Raw genomic sequence first — 25574 nt, 5'->3', positions numbered from 1 at the left:
TACCACGTTATACTTTGATAAATAGGAAATACACCTGATGAACCTAAAATGCTACATAATTCTGATTTTCTTTAAGACCATAAGTGTTTCCTATTCTCAATTTTAAGCAGTGTAGGTTCTCCTTTTAATCCCACTCTATGTTAGTGCCAGATAAATAACTTTTATCACTGCATAAACCCTGGAAAGATGTTCAACTAAGGAAAGCAGGCAGTAGCCATGCAACCCATTTTTTTTCAGTTAGGCCTGTTATCTGATCTGCTATATACACCCAGAGAACTTGAGTCCAGACTCTTCTGGCAGAGCACTAGAAAATATAAGGCTCTTCAAAACTTCCAGTCCAATAAAAATTTAGATCCCAATCAATTCACCAGTACTACCTAATAATTCTTTCAAAGTTCAGGATATTTTAAAGCTTACCTTAACAAGGTCTGAGAAAAGTATTTCAGGGTGTTTGCAATATCTGTTCCTGAAGGTACAGGATAAATGTTGTGGAGAACCCGGTTATGATATTCCTGTAAGTACCGGATCTTGGAAGCAACTAGATAAAAGCAAAACAACAAAAAAAGAAGAATTATCTTGTAATATGTATTAGGTATACAATTATTTTTTTTTAATGATCAGATACAGGAATTTCATCAGTATTTTAAGGAAAATATGTAAAATTTTACGGGAATTCCATGATCGAAACAGTTATAAAAGACCTTTAATTTCCTATAATTGTATTTAGCACACAAAATTATTTTTAGTTATCTGGTTTAATATCCTAGTCACAAACTAGTCATTACTTTTTTCTTATCACTAAGAAAGGCAGTACTCCAACTTATTTTATAATCACCCCCAAGTTAGCTTATTATTAGCAAAATAATAATAGGTATAAATCTCTGCCACCAGAGAATTATATTTAATATTGCTTAACTAAAACTGAAGGAGAAAACTCAAAGGTCTTTCAACAACACTCTAAAAATCCTAAAATATAGGGAATCTACTGCATAATGGCATCAGTTGAAACCAGATTTTTAACTCAAAAAGTGATCATAAAAGCATGTTTAGTAACTGTTTGCATGGTGAGAATATCTTAAAAGTAGATTAACTTGGTGAGTATTACAATAATTTGGGTGGTAATAACACATGAAAAATGAATGTCACATTTTTCTTCCAAAGAATTTCGTAAATTAAGAGACTTCCTAATAGCTTTCTTAGCTTGGCTGCCCAGATCTTCTCAAGCTTCAGGAGGGACTAAATAGGTTTATTTACCCTCCTAGACCTACCTGGAGTCACCAGCATTGTCCACATTCCTGACCTGACCTTTGACCTGGCTGCAGTGAATGGCCCAGTTCTAGTCATTCCTCTTTGCAAATCCCAAGGGGCCATGATGATCAACGTCTCTCAGGTCTCCTCTTCCACAGAGCTCTCAACACTGTCCATTTGTCCTTTCAATCTTTAAGGCTACCAAGGGAGCCTTTTAGGTGGTATGGCTCACTGTCAGCAGTTAACAGAAGACATATCAAGTCCTGGAGAAGCAAGGCCTTGCTGTTCCCAACAGCCCATGGAAACAAGCTCCTGGATGCGCTCTAACTGAAATGCTGGCTTAAGCAACTTAAAGAAAGTCAAAATGCTTTTGATAGGCGTGGGACACAGAATCACAGAATGATAAAATATCAGAACTAGAAGGACCTTAGAGACCTTTTCCCGTAACCACTTCATTTCAAAGACTGGGAAAATGAGGCACATGGGCAGTCAATGGCAGAGCTAGACTAGAACTTTAGAAACCCTGACTCCCATCCTGTGCTCTTTCCGGTATGATGTACTCTAGATATGATTCTGAAATGCAGTCAATATGCAGATAGGGGGGTGTTCATTGCATGACATCAAAGCAATTTTCAGCTATTATTAGGTTCGTTGATTCTAAATCCCACATATACCATTTATTAGATTTGCCTTTTCTCCCTCCTACTGCCTGCACTATTTCCATAATATGGTTAGCATTTTCCCACAAAAATAAGTCTAGACTGCAAATAATAATACCTTGAATTTGTATAGCACATCAGCTCTAAAGAAAGTAACAAGTTCATATCCATTGTCTCAATTAACCCCATAAGTGTTTGGTTGTAAGTGACTCTTTTCCTGAGATAAGGTTAAAATAGAGGACACTTGAAAATGTTTCAGTTACATAATCCACAAAAAACCATTTTCTTCTCAGTATTTTTAATCTGCTTTACATCATCTTTTTTTAAACCACCTTACAGGGAACCCCCACATTAATACATACTTCTGAATTCCAAATATTTGAGATATGTGCTAGGCTAGCAGATGCTTTCTGCTTACCCACCATGAGAATAACACTTTGTTACTGTGACCTTTCTCAGGCTTCAATTTAGCAAGTTTCTGTTGAGTAGTTCAGAAATACCATTAGTCATTCCACCACCCAAAAAAGGTGTGGATAGTGCAGGTTGTGGACAATAAACTCAAATGCAGAGAAAAGTCAGATCCCCCAACCTGACGCTTGCTCAAAATTCAAGAGCTACAAAACTGTCACTTCACAACAACAGCAAGCATTCAAAAATGTTTGTGAAATGAATGAATGTTCTTTTTACAGGTCTTTTTATTAAAATGCAGCAATGGCTCCTTTCAATGAGATCCAAATATGCAAAGGAAAGCAGAGACCAGAGTCACTCCCTTCTTTGAGATCTTTTCATATCTTACAAACATCACATTGCACTGTTTACTTACCTGTTTACTTTTCTATACCGGGTTGTAAATTTCTTGAAGGCAGAAACTGTATCTTACTCATGTCTCTATCCAAGCCTAACACACTGCCTGGCGCTTAGTAGGCACACGACATATTTGCAGGATAAATGAACAAATGAATTATTACTTTAATAACACTTATCACGTGGGTTTTGTTTGTTTTTGTTTTTGTTTTTTGCATATATGTATACATATATCTCCCACACTAGATTGTGGACTCTTTTTATCCCTAGTGCCAGACATCTAGTAGGTGCTCAATAAATAACTGATAAGTGAAGATGGAAAGAAAGACGGGGGAGAGAAAGAAAAACAAAGATAGTGGTGAGTAATCATGAAAGACAATTTATAGAACCAGTTGTAAAAATGTTCAAGCTAATTTGTGCATTGGTGACTGCAACAAAATCTTAGCAGTCATAGATTTACTTAACTTCCATGTTTTCCACTATTTGAGAACAGCCAGAAAGGTCCCTGACATATAGTAATTTGTAATTGTGCTGAGGATGTGAACAAAACTCATTTACATTTCAACTTTGCACACAAGAGATGGTCATTTGGCTGGTTACTAAGCCCAAGTGAGCAGCCAGAAGCCTCATCACAGCACAGAGTTCTTGTTCTTTACTCCAACCATCTATATGAATATTGCTGCAGAAACTCAGATAATTGGGCTGGATGGATATAAACAAATGGTCTCCAACCTCAACTGACCCTAAGGCTGCATTTCTCCAGTAAGCTCCTTCTACCCTCACTGTTTCATCCCTCTCCACGCTCTTCAAAACTCCCCCCACACCCACTCTTTTCCTTATACTTTAAGAAAACAGAAGCCATCTATTATGGATTGAATTGTTCCCCCCACCCCCAAATCATATATTGAAGTCCTAATCTCAAAATGTGACTGTATTTGGAGATAAGGCCTTTAAAGAGGTGATTAAGTTAAAATGAGGCCCTTTGAGTGGGCTCCAAACCAGTCTGATTGGTTCTTATAAGAAGAGGAGATTAGGACACAGGAGAGACACCAGGGATGTGTGTGCACAGAGAAAAGGCCACGTGAGGACACAGAGAGAAGGCAGACAAGGAGACAGGCCTCAGGAGAAGCCAAACCTGCCAACACCTTGATCTTGGACTTCTGGTCTCCAGGACAGTGAGAAAATTAATTTCTGCTGTTAATGCCACCTAGTCTGTGGCACTTTGTTGTGGCAGCCCTAACAAACTGACTAATACACCATCACAGAGGAAATTCTATGAAAGTATAAGTAAGAGCTAAGAGTCTGAGCTCTGAAATCACACAGTTCTGGATTAAGACTTGGGCTCTATCTCTACTTAACCCCAGTTTCCTCACCTGTAAAATGGAGACAATCATACCAACTTCATGGGGTTATTGTGAATAATAAATCACTGTGCCAATTACTTAGCATAGTACCTAGTACATAATATATAGTAGACGTCAAAAGCCTACCTGCACCTCCTTCTTTCCTCTTCCTGTCAAACATCAATCCCACCACTAGTGCCTTCCATCCATTAGTTGTCTCTCCTACATCATTAATCTCTCCCTCCCTTCTAAATCATTTCCATAAGCATTCAAATAAGCTCTAGCATCTCCTTTGTCAAAAGGAAACAAAAACCTCTCCCTTGACTTGACATTCCTCTCCAGCTATTGGCCTCTCTCTTCAGAGCCAAGATTAGAGAGTCGTGTACACTCTCTCGTCTCTCTGTCACTTCCAGTTCTTTCTTCCACTCACTCCAGTCTGGCTTCCACCTTTACCACTGCACTGAATCTGCTTTTTCCACCATCATCTAGAGCCTCCATGTTGTCAAATCCAATGGGCACTCTCCAGTCATCATTTTACCAGACCCTTCAGTACATTCCATATAGCCAATCCCTCCCTCCTTCAAACGCTCTCCCATTGGCTTCCCTAACACCACATTCTCCTAGTCTTCCTCCAACCTCCCTAACGGATCCCTCTCAATGTGGTTTGCCGCCTCCCCCATTCTTAATGTTTAAATGTTGGAATTCCTCAGCCCTAGAATCTCATTCTTCTCTCTCCACGTTCTCTCTGCAGGCAATCCCATTCATTCATAGGGCTTTCAGCACTATCTGTGCAAACTACTCTTAAACGTGTATCTCCAACGTGTGTCTCCATCCCAGATGGGTAGCTTTTCTGAGTTACGGACCTCATCTATTCGATTCTCCACTTGGGAATCTTATAGATATTGCAAAGTAAACATGTCCAACACTGAACTCTTACCTCTTCCCTCACCACCCCCCAAAAAAAACCTACTCCACCATCTATGTAATCCACCAAGTCATTCCAGCAAAGTATTCTGAAAATCATCCTTGACAGCTCCTGTTCCCTCTCCCTTGCTCCCTTAATCCAATCTGTCACTAAGTCCTGTCAATGCTACCGCCAAAATGTACCTCCAAACCATCTTCTGTTCTTTATCTTCACTATCATTACTGTGCACCATCATCTCCCGATCAATTCTAAAAGCCTCCTAACTCATCTTCCTGGAGTTCTCTCTTGCTTCTCCCCAGATCTTTCTCCTCAGAGCAGCCAAAGAGATCTTTTTAAAAGATAAACTGTTTCATGCAAATCCTTCAGTGGCTGCCCACTGCCCTTAGAATAAAATCCAAAATTCTTAACATATTATACCAGGTCCCTGCCTATCTTCCAACCTCATGTTATACTGCAAGAGCGAGACACACTGGCTCTTGCCCCAGTTTTTTGAACACACAATGCTATTTTTTGCCAGAAAACCTTTATATGTGCTTGTCTCTCTTTCTAGAACGCTTTTCCCTCCATGTTTTGTCTGGCTAACTCCTACTCATACTTCAAGGCTGACTTGAAATGTCACTTTCCCATGGAGGTCTTTGTTGACTTCCCTGTCTAAATTGATTCTCTGACCTCCACTCCCATTTTCCTCTGTCATAATATCCTATTCTTTTTTTTTATAGTAGTTAGCACCATACTTCATTATATACTTATTTGGTGATTGTTGACTATCTCTCCCAAGTAGACAGTAGGCTCCAGGAACTATGTCTCTAGTTCACCATTATATATCCCCAGTGACTAGTGGGTGCTGAATTTGCTGGGTCCTAGTAAGGATGAAAAGAAAAGAGGGAGGGAGGAAGACAGTGGCTTTTTGCAGTGGTTAAACTTCGTTTCTTTTTAAAAATAGCCAAGGGCTGGCCCAGGGGCATAGTGGTTAAGTTTGCCCGCTCCGCTTAGGCAGCCCGGGGTTTGCAGGTTCAGATCTCAGGTGCAGACCTACACGCTGCTCATCAAGCCATACTGTGGCGGCATCCCACATACAAAATAGAAGAAGATTGGCACAGATGTTAGCTCAGGGCCAACCTTCCTCAAGCAAAAAAATAAATAAATAAATAAAAATAGCCAAGAAAGCCAATTGATAAAGCTGTGATGAAAATGAAGAAAACACAAAAGGGAGTCTAAGAAAGTGATGATTTTTATGCAGGCAAACACGAGTCTAACCTCTGCCTGCTGTTACTTCACTACTCATCCTATCTCCTCCATTTCTTAGAAGCTTGGCTACATTTTCAGAGAAAGAGCCACAAAAGCAAAATTCAGTCATTCATTTTAGTTATAGATATAAAAATACTATAACAAAATTGAGATTGTATAATATAATACATAAGTTTTAAATCGTTTTTTCTTTAAATCATAAGCATTTTCCTAGGTCACTAAACATTTTTAATAGTGACCCATTGCTATTTTTAAATTTTTAATTATCTATGCTCATTATCATAAAAGCAAAAAATTCAGGTAAGCACAATGAAGAAAATAAGAATCACCTAAAGGCCTACTATTCAGAGACAACCATAGTTAACATTTTGGTGTATTATCCTTCTAGAAAATTTTCTCTGCATAAATACACATTTACAAAAATGGGGTTATACTGTATATAGTTTTAGAATCTGCTTTTCCCACCTTCTATATCAGAAATACATTTCCACATCATCATTTTAATGGCTTTATCATTTTCCTTTATGTAAGTGAATATTTCACCAATCATCTATTTGTGAAATTTGGGTTATTTTTCACTATTCTATTCAATGCTGCAAAGAATATCCTTTTAAATACATGCACACATCTTTAGTTATTTCCTTAGAATAAATTTTTAATTTTGCAATTGCCAAGTAGAACAGGAAAATCACATTTGAAAGCTTCTGATAAGAATTGAGACATTTCGCTTCAGAAAGACAGTCTCTTTACATACCAATAGTGTACATATGAATAATAATATGCAGTGAATGTCTACTAATTGTCAGGTGCTCTATATACATTATTTTTAATCCTCACAATAACTTTCAAAGTAGTTATTGTCATTTCCATTTAAAGTTAAATAAACCAGGGCCGGCCCCATGGCTTAGCGGTTAAGTGCGTGCACTCCGCTACTGGCGGCCCGGGGTTCAGAGCCCAGGCGCGCACCGACTCACCGCTTCTCCTGCCATGCTAAGGCCGCATCCCACATACAGCAACTAGAAGGATGTGCAACTATGACATACAACTATCTACTGGGGCTTTGGGGAAGAAAAAGGAGGAGGAGTGGCAATAGATGTCAGCTCAGAGCCGGTCTTCCTCAGCAAAAAGAGGAGGATTAGCATGGATATTAGCTCAGGGCTGATCTTCCTCATAAAAAATAAAATAAAATAAAAATAAAGTTAAATCAACCAGAGGTCCAAAAGAGTAAGCAACTTGCCCAAAGGCATAAAGCTAGTGAGTAGTAGAACCAGTAGTTTAACCGGCTATCAGTCAGCCTTCTCCACCAGACCACATGGTTCTTTAATTATTTTTACTAGCTGAATAATATTTAATTGTATGATATAGCATGAAATATTAATACTTCCCCTATTCTATTGTTTGACATTTAGGTTGTTTCCAATATTTCATTAAGTAACATTGCAGTGAACAGATGAAACACTAAACTAAATCTGTTTATTTTTTTAGAAAACACAAAATGAGACTTGTTTACTGTACTAGTCCCACACTTTTCTTCTTGAAAAATCAAATCCCTTTAATCCTTCAAGGCCCATCTTAAGAGTCACACCATCATGAAAACTTCTAATTGACTCCAGACACTATGACTATCTCCCTTTTCTGACCACTCAGAGCATTCATTATCTGCCTCAAAACTTTTGTCACTTCATTTATCAATTTATCACTGATAATAAACTGTTCTGGATGGTTCTAAATTAGATTCATGTTTGCAAATCTAGTATCCCTCACAACACTTTAAGATCTTTGAGGACAGAACTATCTCATATATAATTTGTAACTCCCTTAGAACTTGTCACACTGCTAGGTACATAGCAGATGGTCAATCTTAACACAGTGGTTGAAATGAATTGAAAATTTAAATGTCGGCTATCTTATAACCTGTTAATGTTCTCTAAATAAATTTTTTAAAATTCTAATATCACTTACACAAATAAGTAATTTCCAGATAAAATTTGTTTGCATAATGCAGAAGTCTTTTTCATGATGTATTTTCCTCCCATCTCGCATTCCAATAGAACTCCAAACACTTGACATATATTCCAAATGTTTTTATAGGTTCTTCATTATCACTTTCAGTATTTACTCATTTTTTTCCTCCAACTAGGGTACTCATTTTACTTTTCATGACTTGGACCCTAAACACATGGGTAAATGTCATGGAGTTATCACGATGCCCTGCAGAGAGCTCTGGGATTTAGTGTGAGTTCCCACCTACAGCTATGTGTGACCTCAAGCAAATCATTTAATATCTCGGAGCCTCAGGGTTCTTGTTTGTTTGTCTGTTCTGTTCTGTTTTATTTTTGCCAAATGAGAAATTAATGTAATACTTCCTCCACATTCTTTGAAAAAGTTGGTTATTAATATTGCATATATCCTAATTCTATTTTATTTTTTATTGGTTTCTTCTTCCACTACATAAAGTCCCAGCCTTTATGGATTTGCTGTCATTGCCCCCTTTTAAACTATTCATCTTCTTTTCAGTCTAACTTTTCATTGAGAAATGATAGACATAAATAAAAAGTACTTGGACACTTCACAAATTTGGATTGCTATAAATATTCATCACAATTGTTAAAGTAAAAATTACGCCCGGTACCTTTTCCATTTCTTCTATTGATTAGAGGACAAGTCAGGAATCAGGCATCCTTCTTAATCACCCTGCATATGCATCTTAATTCACTATTTTTGAGTCTCTCAAAGTGTCGTTCATGTCCAACAGATTCTATTTCTTGGTGCAATTGGCTCTGTCTAGAAATCACCTCTAGAATCTACTCTATTCTTCATCCACAATGGTATCACCTTAATTCGAGCCTGCATAATGTCTTTCCTAGATTATTGCTGTGATATCCACACTGATTCCCTTCTGATCCTTTTTCCACGTGATATCCAGAGTGATTTTCTAAAATGCAAATCTTCCTCATTTCCTGCAGGTTGAAATCTAAATAATTAACTTAGCATATAGAGTCCAGAATGAACAGATCCCTGCTTACCTGTCAAGCTTCATCTTCTGTTTCTTTTCCATATATACCACACTTCAGCCATACAAACTTGCAAAAACTCCAACTCACACTACTCTTACCCTTCCATGGTTGTGCACACTATTCTCTCTAAGGGAATGCAATCCTCACTTCTCTGGCTGGCCAACTCCTAAGAATTCTTCAAAGTTCAGCTGTAACCACTTCCGCTGTAGATAACTAACTCTCCCTACCACAAGCTGCATTAGATGCATCTCTTTTGGCACTTTCATAGCACACAGGGCTTTCCTCTATCATAGCACTTATCACTATATGCTATAATCATTAACTCACTTACTGTCTCCTCCACTAGCCTATTAGATGCTTGAGATCAGAAACCATCTCTTTTATTTTTGTATACCCAGCATTTAATAAGCATCTGGTCCTAAATAAATGTTTGATAAATGAATGAATGAATGAATTCATACATCACATGATTCTTGGTAAAACAAAGCAGTTTAGAATTGATTTTCCCATGGGGCCAGCCCGGTGGCGCAAGTGGTTAAGTGCGCGTGCTCTGCTGCGGCGGCGCGGGGTTCGCCGGTTCGGATCCCGGGCGCGCACTGCCGCACCACTTGGCAAGCCATGCTGTGGCGGCGTCCCATATAAAGTGGAGGAAGATGGGCATGGATGTTAGCCCAGGGCCAGTCTTCCTCAGCAAAAAGAGGAGGATTGGCAGATGTTAGCTCAGGGCCGATCTTCCTCACAAAAAAAAAAAAAAAAAGAATTGATTTTCCTTTCACAGGCTAGTTTTGGATCTTGGATATGACACTAATTCCCTCTACCTCTTCTTCCTATTTCTTGTAGGAAGAACAGTTTGTATCACAAGAACTACTATATCACTTTCAAATTCCCAGTTCCACCACTAGCCATTTTGGGGTCTGGCTGAAAGCCGACTGAAGGGCTGAGGATGGGCTTGTGTCAGCAAGGATGGAGACAGAGCAAAGAATACCTAATTCAAGAGTCAGAGGGGCAGACAGAGAGCCCCACTCTAGGGAACTGAGTGCATGAGAAACCAGGTATGGCCTTATGGTCACAGGAGGATATGTGCCCCACTCTTACCTGACCAGCTCAGAGAACAGAGTCAGAGCAGAGGAATATAAATAGTCCTTATGCTCTGTGTCAGTATCGACTGAGGATTAGAGCTATGTACCTCTAGGTGCAGAAAGTGAAACACCCTTCATAGAGGCACACCCTTAGAAAGGACATTTTGGGAAAAATAATTTTAGGAGGAAAAGTAGAAAATATACAGGGCTTAGCACAGCTAAAATTGGTTCCATTCCATTCAGAATGAGTGAGGCTCCCTTTCTCTGTTACATAAGGACCACACAGAAGAATTCCTGAGGAAGGAAGGTGCCCGGGCTACCTACCCCATCTGAGGACACAACTTGAACCCCTGATACTGTTAAAGACTCAAGCTGAGGGAACTTTGTTTGGGAGATAATGTTATGGAAAAAGACCAAAATGTGGAGTCCTGTCTGATAAACTCACTGAGGCTAAAATTCAAGTTACTTGTATCCTTTTAGCCCATCACATTTAAAAGCCCTCATTAGTACAACTGCCACTTTTCTGTTTATCCTTTATTCTCACAGGGAACTTTTTTGGGAGGAGAGGGCTTGATTTGGGGTTTTTTTATTTGTTTACTTTTTATTACGGAAATTTTAAACACATACAAGTAGAAAGAAAAGTAAAATGAAGCCTGTGTACCCAACACTCAACTTCACTAGTCATCATCTCTTCTTTCCCACAATTTTCTTTCATCAAATCATTTCACTTATAAATACTTTAGTATAAGCTCTGACTAATAAAGACATTTATAACATAATCACAATACTATCACATTTAATAAAATTAACAAATAAATCCCTTACTATCAGAAGCCAAACAAGATTGTGAGGGGCATTTTACAAATTTCATACATACCCCCTCCTCATGCCCTTCCTTCCTCATTCCCTTCCAGTGTCACGACTACAACTTGCACTCACCAGGCTCCTAAGGAAGGCCACAGGACACAGAGAATATGGGCCCATGGTCTCTCTCTCTATTTCCATTTCTGCCCCCACGTTCCAGTTTCTCCAAGCCTTTCACTGTTTATTTCATTATACATCTGTAATTTTCTGCAGCTACTACAAGAATCACCTCAATCTTCTTCCTCAACCCACCCCCAACAAATGGAGCTTTTCATATATGCAAAAAGAAAATCCACTTTACAAATGGAAAAATGGAGGAATCAAGTATTCAAAGCATATAGAAAATTAGAGTCAACTAAAACTAAAACCCAAGCATCACTTGAATTCAGGCTCTTCTACTTACTATCTATGAGAACTTGGGTAAAGTAATAAACTTCTCTGAGCCTCAATTTCCTAACCTATAAAATGGGGAAAATGATATCGATCTCACAGTGTTGCTGTAAGGATTTTAAAATATTGCATATATAAATTACTTAGCACAATGACTGGCACATAATAGAGAATAAATTGCTACTATAATTAGCAGTTACACACGAGATCCTTCTCCTTTCCCTTTCCCAATCCAATACTCTGTCCCTTAAAATGGAATAACCTGTGGAGTAAGGAAAACACAGCAGTGATCTTTCATCAACAAAATCAAGCATAACTCCCTACACACACACACACACACACACACACACACACACGCAATCTACTACCGCATTTGGTACTGAAATCCAGTTCTATATTCAGACTCATCTTTTTTAAAGAATAAAAAATAAATATAGCTAATAATAAAGATATTCAGAAATGGAGGAACAATGCTACAATGCATTGTTTTGTAGTTCTATGGAGGAACCAGAGTTCTTTGCCAATCCTTGATCAAAGAATGATCTTCCTTCTTTGAGGAAGGTCATCCTCTTTAACTGAAAGCAAAACCTCATAAAAGATACAAATTAGGGTGATCAAAAAGGATACACATATGTAGAGAGTGAAAACAGTCAAATCTCCCTTCAAAAGCAAAAGGATGTCAGATGTCACAAATTTTATTGTTAATTCTTCCAAATAGTCATATACTTACTTATATATTCTTCAGTCGGTTTTAGTTCCAGGTGGCAAACTTTACCTGGCACTTCAGCAGACAGCAGAGGTCAGCGAAGAACACTCCAGCTCTTTGACAGGTGACTTCAACACCATCATCATCATCATCATCATCATCATCAATTACATTTATACAGCCATTTACATTTTTCAAAGCACTTCCATGTACATTATTCAGTTACATTTTTGAGCAGTTAACTTTTGAAAAACAATATGTCAGGAGTTCTAGCGAATTTTAGACATCAAGCAAAAGTTAAGCAGAAAAAGTAAAGGGAAAGATATCAGTGTTCTTATTCGTTCATCAGATATTGATGGAACACTCACTATATGCTACGCACTTTGAGGTGCAGATAAATCAACAACAAAAAAGACATAATCCTTATCCTCTGGGTTACAATAATAATTCTAAATTCTGAGTGTTTACTTTGTGCCAGTAAACATAAAAATAATAGTGTATTATTATTATTATTCCCATATTACTGATGAGAAAACCAAGGCTTAGAGAAGTTAAGTAACCTGCCCAAGGTCACATAGGAGGTAAATGATACAGCCACTTTCTGACATGTCACTATAAAGAGAAACAATTAAACTAATTGTGGCCCATCATACATTTTTAGCACATTTTAAAAAACCACATAGATACAAAAAATCATCCAATGCCTTCATACATGAATTAGTGAGACCTAACCACCTGCCAACTGAAAAAGTATTAACATGGAAACACTTCATTTGCCAGAAATGGGGCACTTGCAATAAAGAAAACAGGAAAAATGATTTATTCAAGTCAAAAGAGAAGGTTGCTGTTCTGGTTTCTATTGCACTATTGGTCAGGAGAGCTTGTGCTAGGAACTGTGAAAGTCAGATTCATTTCATGGTGTGATGGAGAAAGTGATAAAGGTGGTGAATTTTCTTCAAGTTGAGTGTTTGTTGGACATTAGTAATAGTTTGAAATGGAATATGGAGCTCCATTTTATTTTAATGCAATCAGGTTAGGTTATAGGAGTTTGTTTTTAAAAGTTTAATGGGCAGTTTCCTCAGATCAAGATTTGAAACTGAAAAATCTAAGAGGCCAAATTTTAAGTACCATCCAAAGAGTGACTCACAAGCCTGTACTTTCTTTCTGATGTGACGAGATCCGGACACAGTACTTGAAACTGCAAGGACCGGGTGGAGGGGGACAAGAGTATAACTGACTTGTTCAAGGAAGTATAAATCCAGACACACGGATTTGGCAGGGGAAAACTAGAGAATGCTTTAATCTCTTATTGCTAAACTGTACTGGGCTCTCTACAATCATAGGCTTTTGAGGAGCTATTTGACGGAAACCAAATAATTTCAGAGATATGCAGAGGCTAATGACTATGAATCGTTCTTTAAGTTTTTACATCTAAATGTAATACTCAAGACATACCTAAATTATCAACCATCTATCCAATCAATGTAGCTCCATTTCAAAAGAAAATGATTGTACTGAAAATAAATTTTACTCCCTACAAAGATGCAGATATCCTAGAATTGCCTAAATAAGAAGAAGAATTATAGACAGCACTGTCCTGAAATTTAAATATCTGGCTACACGGACAAACTCTGGGAAATATTTGGGATCCTACCTTCCTGTTAAAGTACATTCTCTTCCATGACAGTGCTAATGTCCGAGTTGAGATTCATCATCAACCTGGAGTTAAAATTCGGATGTGCTGGGATTCAGAAGACACTACGCAACATTCAAGAATAATTCAGTCTATCATAAAACAACATTTTCTCTAACTTGATCAAAGTTGAACAATTAAATATAAAATTATAACTCTTTAGAGACTCTTTTTTTTTAATATTTTATTGAAAATCTAGGGGGTTTTGGGGGGAGGGGTTTGTTGGTTTTGTTTTGTTTTTGAGGAAGATTGGCCCTGTACTAACATCTGTTACAACACCTGTTGCAAATCTTCCTCTTTTTCTTTTTTCTCCCCAAAGCCCCAGTACATAGTTGTGTATCATAGATGTAGAGTTGTAGTTCTTCTGTGTGGGATGCTGCCTCAGCATGGCTTGATGAGCGATGAGTAGGTCCACGCCTAGGATCTGAACTGGCGAACCCCAGGCTGCCAAAGCAGAATGCGTGAACTTAAACCGCTACACCAGCAGGCCGGCCTCTAGAGATTCTTTTTTAAAACTCTTAAAAATACAACATTTCTTTAGTATTTACTATGTGCTAGGCACTGTTCTAAGCACTTTACCCTTTCAATTCTTGAAAGCCTCACAATAATCCTGAGGGAGGAGCTATTTTATTCCTCTGCCCTGCTATTTCTATATATGAAAAAACAGGACATCATTATCAATTTTAAAAATTCATGCAGTCTACATATAATTTGTTCTTTCACTCATTCAGTAAATATTTATTGAGGGTCAACTACGTGCCAAATACTGGGGAGGTACAGCTCATGATGCTTATAGTAAAGTGTGAAAGATGAACAAAAACAAAGAAATTGCCTTAAAGATCTACAAAGAAACATACAGGGAGCTAACACAGAGAATAAAGAAGGGGATAGGGAATGCCTTCTTTCCGTAGGGTGGTTTGGGAAGGCCTCTCAGACGAGATTATATTTAAGACATAAAAAATGAGAAGATACTAGACATGAAAAAGTGGGAGAAAGTTTCTGGGTTAAGACGACAAAATGAACACAGTTATCTAAATCATACACACCTGAAATGCCACCAAATCACAGTAAAAGGATTTTTTTAAGACAAAAAGAAAGAGATAATAGGCAAAAAGACACAAAGCAACTTAATTCTGGAAGTTTGAAAACTGATAGACAAGTAGCAATTGACTTGGCAGACCAGAGAAAGTCGAATCCCAGGCCAGCAGAGAGGAAAGCTGAGAAACAAAGATGTGCATCTCAGAATTCTCAAAAGGCATGGAAGTGACACTAGCAGATAGCTCTGGAATTAGAGGTGTAGGGCAGGAATGGAAGTTTTAAAAAAGATAGATTGGCTGAAAGCTGTTTAAGAAGCAATTGGATCCCTAAATTCTCTCCCCTACCTCGCATCCCTGAGAGAGCACCTCTCCGCAACTCAGCAGATCTTAAGTTTACTGTCTAAAGAGAATATACACCAGAAGGTCTCTGGAATAGAAGAAACCAAACACAGCTGAAGACCAAAGTAATCTACCTAAACCAAGGCGATTTGGTTACTTCACGAAATGTGAATACTAAATACAGAGCCAAGCCAACACCTTCCCCCCCAACACCTAGCTCTAGACCCTTACCCTTAGGGCTGGAGATTGGAATCCTCTTTTTTTCCTCCTTCCTTCTGTGAATCTGACCAGTTAAAGAGAAAAGACCTGAAGACAGTGTCTTCAGCGGTTCCCCAATAAATGGCCCACTAACATGCCTAGGTCAGCTCCTTAGTGCCAACCCTTAATCATGAATAGATAGCACAGGATGGCAGGCCGTCTAAAGAAAGCCTCTAACACAGAAGACAGATCAGAAAGAACAGAAAATCAACTTGGAGAAAAAGAAGCTATGTAGGAAAAGAAAATCTTAAAAAACACTGTTATTAATATCAGAAAGATGAGATACTCCACCCACGAATAAATGTTGAGGTAGTATAAAAGAAAGCACACAGAGAACAAAACAATACAAAAAAGAGTTCTTACAAATTAAAAACCTGATCCTAGAAATAAATAATCAATAATCAATGGAAGGGCTAGAAGTTGAGGAAATTCCCCCAAAGTACAGCAAAAAGACAAAGAGACAAAATAAGAGAAAAATGATAAATCCAGGAAGTCCAACATCAGAATAAAAGGAGTTCCAGAAAAAGACAATAGTAAAACCAAAGGGGTTAAAATTATTAACAAAATTAGTTAAGAATATTCTAGAAAATGGCAGATTGAAAAGGCCCACCACGAGGAATAAATACAGACACATAACAAGGCATGTCATTGTGAAATGCCAGAAACTGGTGACAACAAAATGATTTTACATGTTTCTAGGGATTTTTTTAAATTTACATCACTTAGGAAAGATCAAGAATCAGAAGAGCTTTGGACTTCTCATAAAGCAACACTGGAAGCAAGACAATAATGAAGCAATGCCTTTAAAACCCTAAAAAAAAATTATTCCTAAAGTAGAATCTATATTTGGGCAAGCCATAAATCAAGAATAAAGGCATGTTTAAGACACTTATGGTTTCAAAAAATTTATTTCCCGGGGTGGCCTGGTGGCAAAAGCGGTTATGTGCACGCGCTCCAGTTCGGTGGCCTGGGGTTCGTGAATTGGGATCCTGAGCGCACCGCTTGTCACACCATGCTGTGGCAGCGTCCCGTATAAAGTAGAGGAAGATGGGCACAGAAGTTAGCTCAGGGCCAATCTTCCTCGGCAAAAAAGAGGAAGATCAGCATCGGATGTTAGCTCAGGGCTGATCTCCCTCACAAAAATAAAATAAAATAAAATTTATTTCCCATGCATCCTTCCTCCTGGGAAAGCCCCAGCTGTGCAGGAGGCATAGAAGGCAATCAGTCAAGATTAGAGCACTGTGGTTAAGAGACGGACTGCTGAAAGCTGTCATCATCAAGAGCCCCACACCCCATATACTGGGTTTTTAACCCAAGGCAGAATGCCTGGGTGAGTGTGGCCCAGATTCTTATTTGTTCTTGAGCCAATGAAGTTCCTACTCTCTTCCAGTTTCCTGGAACAGCTAAGGACATTCATTTTACTCCCAAAGACGTTCATCTTTGACCTACTTCTAAGAGTTAGAGGTGGGTTCTGTTGAGCTTAAGCAGAAAATACAGAGTAACCCACTCTCTGACCATATTTTTGCCAGAGGTCCAGTACCTGGCTCACACTTCGGCATCTGCTAGGAGCCCCAACCGTGGTGAACCCTGCTTTCCTTGAACTCACTTCTGATCTTGCTCAGTGACCTCTCCAGGAGGGGCTCTCAAGGATGCTGAATTCACACTGTATCCCAGAGACTCTGTTTAGCTTATCTTCACAATATGAAAGAGGGCATAAAATTATGTTCAAAAATAATATTAAATGCACACTCATGTACCCACTGCCCAGATTAAAAGATAGAACATTTCCTGTATTTTATCTGTATCTATCTCTAATTTCACCACCAGAAAGGTAAACACTTTTCTAACTTTTCTGTTAATCATTCCCTTGCTTTTCTTTATAGTTTCATCCCTGAGCATATATATAGTGTATATAAACACTATATTATTTAATTTCAAAAAACTGAAAAGAGGAAGCACAAACCCAGGGGTGTAAGGAAAGCACAATATTGCCATTGATAGGGAGGCTCCTATATTTACAAGTTTTGGTCATCTCTTCTTAATGCAACAGGAAAAAAGAAAGGAATAAAGGGGCTGCCTTGACTTCATTTTGACACAGACACAGAGAGTAGGTGAACAGTCACAAGCTTGGTTCTAAAAGCAGCAGCCATTTATTCAAGAAATGGATCTTAAATACCAGAGAATACAATTTAAGCACCAAAAAAAGTCAGGTTAAATATGGTAAATGAAGAGGATTCTGGGAAGAGGGCAATGGCAGCAGCATTATTTTTGAATCAACCCAAGTCCCTCCATTAAAAACAGACAGGTTGGGCCGGCCCCGTGGCTTAGTGGTTAAGTGCGTGCACTCCGCTGCTGGCAGCCCGGGTTCGGATCCCGGGCGCGCACCGACGCACCGCTTCTCGGGCCATGCTGAGGCCGCGTCCCACATGCAGCAACTAAAAGGATGTGCAGCTATGACATACAACTATCTACTGGGGCTTTGGGGGGAAAATAAATAAATAAATAAGTAAAAAATCTTTAAAAAGACAGGTCAATGAGGATGACAAATCCAAAGACTGGCTGACACGATCTACAACAAAACTAGGTGACAAGGTAGCCCCGTGAACCAATTATGAGAAGATGGGGACAATCTGGAAGATGCAAAAAGAAGACAACTGGGCTTTTGATGGTCCTCTGGTCAGAATAACTCCCAAATCACCCACAGGTACTCACAGGAAATTGTGGTGGCCCAATCTGGAAACAGAAGTCCAAGCAGGGAGGGGGTTCTTCAGGTGATAAGATCTAATAGTGATGGAGCAGACTCTCAACTCTAAAAACTAACAAACCAAGGCTACCTTCAAGATAAAGCCCTGCACTCTGAAGAAACTGCTGGGAATAGAAGCGCAACTGAACAGTATAAGGATATTAGATGCAAAGGAGAAAGAAAGTCCAAATAAAAGTGGAGAAGGGAAGCAAAGAAAGCAGGTCTCAAAAAGTACAAGAGCACATTTTTATCACTTTGCAAAAACAAAAAAAATAGAAGAGGACCCCTAAAGTTATCCTGACCTACCCCTCCCTCCTAAAATTACAGGGAACCTTATTTCACTTTAAAAATGAGCAGCAGAAAATCCTATACAAATTTACCATAAAAGAAAGAGAATAAGAAGTAGAGACCTGCACTAAACAGATGAAAACTGTAACCTCGTATTTCAAAAGAAGCTAAAAGAAATTAATAAAGTGATTGAAGTTGTCATTAAACAGTGAAATTAGGTGACTAAAAAGAGATTTTGGAAAAGAAGGTGAAAAAACTCTGGAGAGAACTAGAAATAAAAAAAGAAATATTTTTAAAATGAAGACTAAACCAGTAGAAACATAGGAATAAATAGACACAATGGATAACGCTTAAGAAAAATAAAACATGGAAAGGAGGAATTCTTAAAAATTAAAAAGAAATGACGAGGCTTCTGGGTATGATAAAATAAACCTCTACCAACAGCCCCTCTTCCTGTTGCAGAAACCAGCTACAAAACTTGAACACAGAAAGGGGCCGGCCTGGTGGCATAGCGGTTAAGTTCGAGCACTCCGCTTCGGTGGCCCGGGGTTCGCAGGTTCAGATCCCGGGCCAGGGCTGACGCACTGCTTGTCAAGCCATGCTGTGGCAGCGTCCCAGATAAAGTAAAGGAAGATGGGCACGGATGTTAGCCCAGGGCCAGTCTTCCTCAGCAAAAAGAGGAGGACTGGCATCGGATGTTAGCTCAGGGCTAATCTTCCTCATAAAAAAAAAAAAAAAAAAACTTGGACACAATGAAAAAGCAATGGCCTAGAGGTACAGGAGAGTGGGCGGAAGCAGGCAGACTCTGACAGGGAATTCCAGCTGCTAAGGAGTGGGAAAGACAGGCAGCTATACCAATAAGTTCCCATCTCCATGGCTTTTAGCCTGGGGTTAAGTGCAGTCTGTGCAGCGTGCACAGTGCTAAGGGCAGACATCGCAAAACCCACATCTTTCTGGCCTGGGGAACCAGAATATGAAAGCTGGCAAACCGTGAACGTTGAAGTGAGTGGGAAAAACCCACAAGGGAAAGAGAGGGAAAGAGGACCCCAAACTCTGGGCATCTAACTCCCTGATTGACTCCTGAAATACATAAATACAAAGCAGATTCAAAGTGGCCCAGCTAAAGGCAAAAGATCTAAACAGAGTAAGGACTTACTGCATAAGCAGCAGAGTTTGCAGTTCAAGCCTAGCCAAGAAAATGACCTACTAAAATAAAGGAAACAATATTCATCAGTGGGAAATAATAAAATCCAAAGTCTCCACAACTTAACATTCATAATGTCCAGGACACAATCCAAAATTATCCAATCTACGAAGAACCAAGAAAATGAAACACATTCTCAGAAAAAAAGAAAATCAGTCTAGTTCAACTGTGAAATGAAACAGATGTTGGAACTAACAGACAAGGTATATGCAACTACCATAACTATCCTCAGTGAAGTAAAACAAAACATGCTTTCAATGCATGAAACTTTCATCAGAGAAATGAGAAGTCCCAGCAGAAAAATAAAAATAATATAAGAAGAAGAAAATGGAAATTCTTGGATGAAAAATATAACTTCTGAAATAAAAAATTCAATGGATGGACTTAATAGCCAAATGGACATGACAGAGGAAAGAGTCTGTGAACTTGAAAATAGCTCAATAGAAAGCAACCAGAGTAAAGAACAAAGAAAAAGAAAAGATTGGAAGAAAAGTGTTCAGAATCTCAGAGACCTGTTAGATAATATCAAACAGTAAAATTATGGATGTGTAATTGGAAGGAGAAGACAGTAAGAATGAGGCAGAAAAAATATTTGAAGAAATAATGGCCAAAGATTTCCAAAATTTGATAAAAGACAGAAATTTTCAGATACAAAATGATAAGCAAACACCAAGCAGAATAAACATCTAGCAGGCTATGCCAATAGAAGCCCATATGCTACTCACACTGCTGGAAGTCAAAGATAAACAGTATATCCTTAAAGCAGCAAGACAAAAACAATATATACACACATATTATAGACATACTACAATTGATGGCTGAATTCACCTCTGAAACCGTGAAGGCCAGATGGAATAATGTCTTTAAAGTACTGAAAGAAAAAGAAAAGCCGTCAAAGCAGAATTCTGTATTGAGCAAAAATATTATTCAAGAATAAAAGCAGAATAAAGACATTTTCAGACAAAAGAAACCTAAGAAATTTGGTCACAAGCAGAGCTGCACTATAAAAAAGGCTAAGGGAAGTTTTTAGGCTGAAGAGAAATGATACCAGATAGAAACTTGGATCCTCAGAAAAGAATGAAGAGCATCAGCAATGGCAAATCTCTTGGTAAATACAAAAGACTAAATTTCTTTTTCTTCTTAATTTCTTTATTAACCATGTAACTTTAAAATTAAAATCATGTCTTGTGGGGTATATAACATATGTAGATGTATTACATATAACAACTATAAAATAGAGGGATATGAGCCTATATGGTTGCAAGATTTCTATATTTTAAATAAAGTAGTACATTACTAACCATGTTAACTGTGAAAAATTAGGGATGTACATTATAATTGCTACGGCAAGCTTTACTTAAAAATGCAAAAGACAATACCTAAGAAACCAACAGGAAATTTTTAATGGTTGAAAGGAAATGAATGGAAAATATATGTCACATAAACAGTAAGCAAGAGTAGGCTGGTTGGCATTATTAATATCAGATAAATAGATTTCAAAACAAAATATATTAATAAAGATAAAGAAGATACTTCATAACAATAAAATAGATGATACAACAGGAAAACATAACAATCATAAATGAGTATGAACCCAATAATAGAGCTTTAAAACACATGAAGCAAAAACTGACAGATTTAAAGGGAAAAAATAGACAATTCCATATGATAGTTAAAGACTGCAATATGGTTTTATCAGCAACTGATAGAAAAACTAGACAAAAACCAGCACGGACATAGAAGATTTGAACACATCACCCAACAATTGCAGAATACACATTCTTTTCAAGTGCACATGGAATGTTTACCAATATGGACCATATTTTGGGCCATAAAACAAGTCTCAATTAATGCCAAAAGATTGAAATCACACAGATTCTGTTCTCTGACAAAAATGGAATTAGTTAGAAATCAAAAACAATAAATAAGATAACCAGGAAAAATCCCAAATATTTGGAAATTAAACAACACATCTTTAAAGAAACTTCAGGTCAAAGAAAAAACTAACAAGATAAATTAGAGAATATTTTGAACTGAACAATAGTGAAAATGCAACCTATCAAAATTTGTGGAATGCAGCTAAAGTAGGGCTTACAAGGAAATTTATGGCTTTAAGTGCCTATATTAGAAAAGCAGATAGGTCTCAAATCAATAATATAAGCTTTCACTCTAAGAAACTGGAAAAAGAAGAGCAAATTAAATCCAAAGCAAACTGAAGGAAGGAAATAGTATAAATAAGCTCAGAAACCAATAAAATAGAAAACAGAAAAACAATAGAGAAAATAATCAAAACCAAATGCTGGTTCTTTGAAAAGATCAATAAAATTGATAAACCTCTAACCAGATAGGTCAAGAAAAAAAGGCAAGAGACATAAAGTGCCAATATCAGAAATAAAAGATGGAAATAGCAACAGTTTCTACAGATATAAAAAGGATAATAAGGAATTATTACAAATAACTTTATGCCGGGGCCAGCCCGGTGGCATAGCAGTTAAGTTCATGCGCTCTGCTTCAATGGCCCTGGGGTTTGCCAGTTCGGATCCTGGGGGAAGACCTACTCACCGCTCATCAAGCCATGCTGAGGTGGCGTCCCATATAGAAGAACTAGAAGGATGTACAACTATGACATACAACTATCTACTAAGACTTTGGGGAGAAAAAAGAAAAAAAGGAGGAAGATTGGCAACAGATGTTAGCTCAGAGTCCTCAAAAATAAATAAATAAATAACAAACAACTTTATGCCAATAAGTGGACAACTGGAGAAATTCGTCAAATGGGCAAAATGGACAAATTCCTTGAAAGACACAAATAACAAAACTGACCAAGAAGAAATTAAAACAATAACAAAAAACTCAAAGAGCTCTATATCAATTAAAGAAATTGAATTTAAAACCTCTTTTTAAAAAAGGAAAAAAAACCTTCAGGCCCTGAAGGCTTCTAAGGTGAATTTTATTTAAAAAATTAAGAATGAATATCAACTCTATACAAACTCAGAAAATATAGAAAAGAGGAACACTTCCCAATTCATTTTATGAGACCAGTTTTACCCTGATTCTAAAACCAGACAAAGATATCACAAGAAAAGAAAACTACAGACCAATATCTCCCATGAACAAAGATACAAATCCTTAACAAAATATTAGCAAATTTTAACAGAATTTTAAAAGGACATACATTATGACCAAATATGATTTGTTTCAGGAATGCAAGGTTGTTTTAATATTGTGAAAGGCTCAAAACTTTCTACTAAGACCAAGAATAAGGCAAGGCAAGAAAAGTTCACTCACATAACTTTTATTTAACATTGTTCTGGAGGTCCTAGCCAGCACAATAAGAAAATAAAAACAAACAAAAGGCATAAAGATTGGAAAGATAGATGTAAAACTACCTTTATTCATAGACAATATGAGGTATGTGTTGAAAACCTTAAGTAATCCCCAAAAAAGCTACTAGACTAATAAATGAACATTGCAGAGGTGCAGTATATAAGATCCACATACAAAAATCAATTGTATTTCTCCATACTAACACCAAATAATTAGAAAATAAAATTTGAAAAACAACTCCATTCACAAAAAACTTAGGAATAGATTTAATGAACGATGTGACAACCACAAGACATTACAAAGGGGAATTAAAGAAGACTAAATAAGTGACATATATATCATTCCAAGGATTGGAAGACTTAATGTTGTTAAGATAGTAATCCTCCCCAAAATGATCTATAGACTAAAATTCAAATAAGCTTCTTTTGAAAAAAAATGAAAAGTTGATTTTAAAATTTAAAAGAAAGCAAAGTACTCAAAACAACTAAAACAATTTTGAAAAATAAGAACAAAGTTGGAGGTTTATACTACCTGATTTCAGAGGTTACTATAAACTTATACTAATAAAGACAGTATGATAGTAAATCATATCATCTATATGATAATAAAGACATATAGATAAATAAACAGAATAGAGTCTAGAGATAGACCCACAGGTATAAGGTCGATTGATTTTCAACAAAGGTACCAAGATAATTAAATGGAGACAAGATATTTTTTATAATAAATGGTGTTGGAACAATTGCATATTGTATATGGAAATAATGAACTTCAAGCCTTACCTCATACCATACATAAAAATTGACTCAAAAATATTCATAGACCTAAATGTTAGTATATTTCTAGAATAAAACACTCGAGAAAAATCTTTATGTCCTTGGCTTAGGCAAAGATTTCTTAAACAGGATACCAAAAGCATATATGGTAAAAGAAAAGAATTGATAAAATGGACTTCATGGCTTCAAAGTTTAACTTCTCAAAAATCATAGTTAAGAAGACAAAAAAGTAAGCCACAGACTGGAAGCAAAGTTTTTCAAAACAAAGACCTTCTACTAAGAATATATAAAGAACACTTACAACTCAATAAAAAGAAGTACAAAAAAAAAACTAATAAAAAATGGACAAAACATTGGAACAGACATTTCCCAAAAGAAGATATACAAATGGCCAATAAGCACATGAAAATATGTTTAACATCACTAGTCCTCAGAGAAATGCTACTTAAACCACAATGAGATACCACTACACACCCACTAGAATGACTAAAGTTAAAAAGACCGTCAATACCAAGTGTTGGTGAGGTTGGTGAGGATGTGGAGCAACTGGAACTCTCTCCTACATTGCTGGTGGGAATGCAAACCAAACTGTTACTGCCACTTTGCAAAACAATATGGCAGTGCCTTATAACATTAAATATTCATTTACCATACTGTCAAGCAATTCCATTCCTAGGTATTTACCATAGAGAAATAAAAACATATGTCCTCATGAAAACATGTATGTAAACATTTATAGCAGCATTATTCATAATGGCAAAAAACTGGAAACACCCCAAATAATATATACATACCATGAAACACTACAGAGCAATAAAAAGGAACAAAATATTAATATGTACAACATGAATGAATCTCAAAAACATTATGCTAAATAAAAGAAATCAAACAAAAGATTGTGTGTTAAATGATTCCATTCATATGACATTCTAGAAAAGGCAACACTATAGTGACAGAAAGTAGATCAATGTCTGTCTGGGACTGGGGATCAAGAACAAAGGGGCTCAAGGAATTTTAGGGTAAGGAGACTATCTTTTTATATTGGTTAGGGTGGTGGTTACACAATTGTATCTGCTTAGCAAAATTCATTAAACTGTGCTTTGAAAGTGGGTGAATTTTATTATATAACTATTTTCATAATAAGCAAAAAGAGGACAAAATAACATGTATTCCAATACATGAGTACTTGGGCATGTCTACACTAGAAGGCAATAATTAGTCAGATGCTTGTAGTTACTTATAATGAATAAGTCTGGATTTATGAGAAATAAGATACTGTCAATTTTTATTTATATTTGACATTTCAAGTTAAGGGCTAAATAAATATATTTTTTTATACATGTGATTCCACAAATCCATGATTCCTTGAATAGGTTAGTTCACATATAGACTGATAAAAGTATATTGTATGGGTGACTCTAAAAAAAACTAAAAAGAAATGAAGAAATAGATTTTAAAAACATTCAATACAGTGTGATCCACACAGATTATAAACAAAAAATACCCAACATACATATGATAGGGATCACAAAGAAGAATGCCAAACAATAGACCAAAATAAATATTAAAACTGTAATTCCAGAACACTTTCCTAAAATTAAAAAAAAAAAACCTTGATATTACATT

The 25574-nt window shown here is 37.1% G+C and overlaps 1 protein-coding gene across 5 annotated transcripts in view; it reads right to left on the bottom strand.

The window, feature by feature from the left end:
* UNC79 (unc-79 homolog, NALCN channel complex subunit) overlaps positions 1-25574 on the bottom strand; it is a 225517-nt gene that overhangs the window by 187142 nt on the left and 12801 nt on the right. For 4 of the 5 annotated variants that reach the window (XM_058567600.1, XM_058567603.1, XM_058567604.1 and 1 more), the window contains exons 1-2: positions 1269-1784; positions 418-538 (exon numbers count right to left, since the gene is read on the bottom strand). In XM_058567600.1, coding sequence (XP_058423583.1) covers positions 418-538; positions 1269-1371 — 224 coding nt within the window. In that variant the 5' untranslated portion in view covers positions 1372-1784. Of the gene's footprint in view, positions 1-417; positions 539-1268; positions 1785-25574 lie in introns of those variants that run through there. The other variant, XM_058567601.1, reaches the window with a different exon arrangement.

The sequence above is a fragment of the Diceros bicornis genome, chromosome 24 (genome assembly GCF_020826845.1).
Source record: "Diceros bicornis minor isolate mBicDic1 chromosome 24, mDicBic1.mat.cur, whole genome shotgun sequence".
Classification (NCBI taxonomy): domain Eukaryota; kingdom Metazoa; phylum Chordata; class Mammalia; order Perissodactyla; family Rhinocerotidae; genus Diceros; species Diceros bicornis.
The sequence above is the reverse complement of the archived record's forward strand: the minus strand, read 5'-3'. Positions and strand labels throughout refer to the sequence as shown.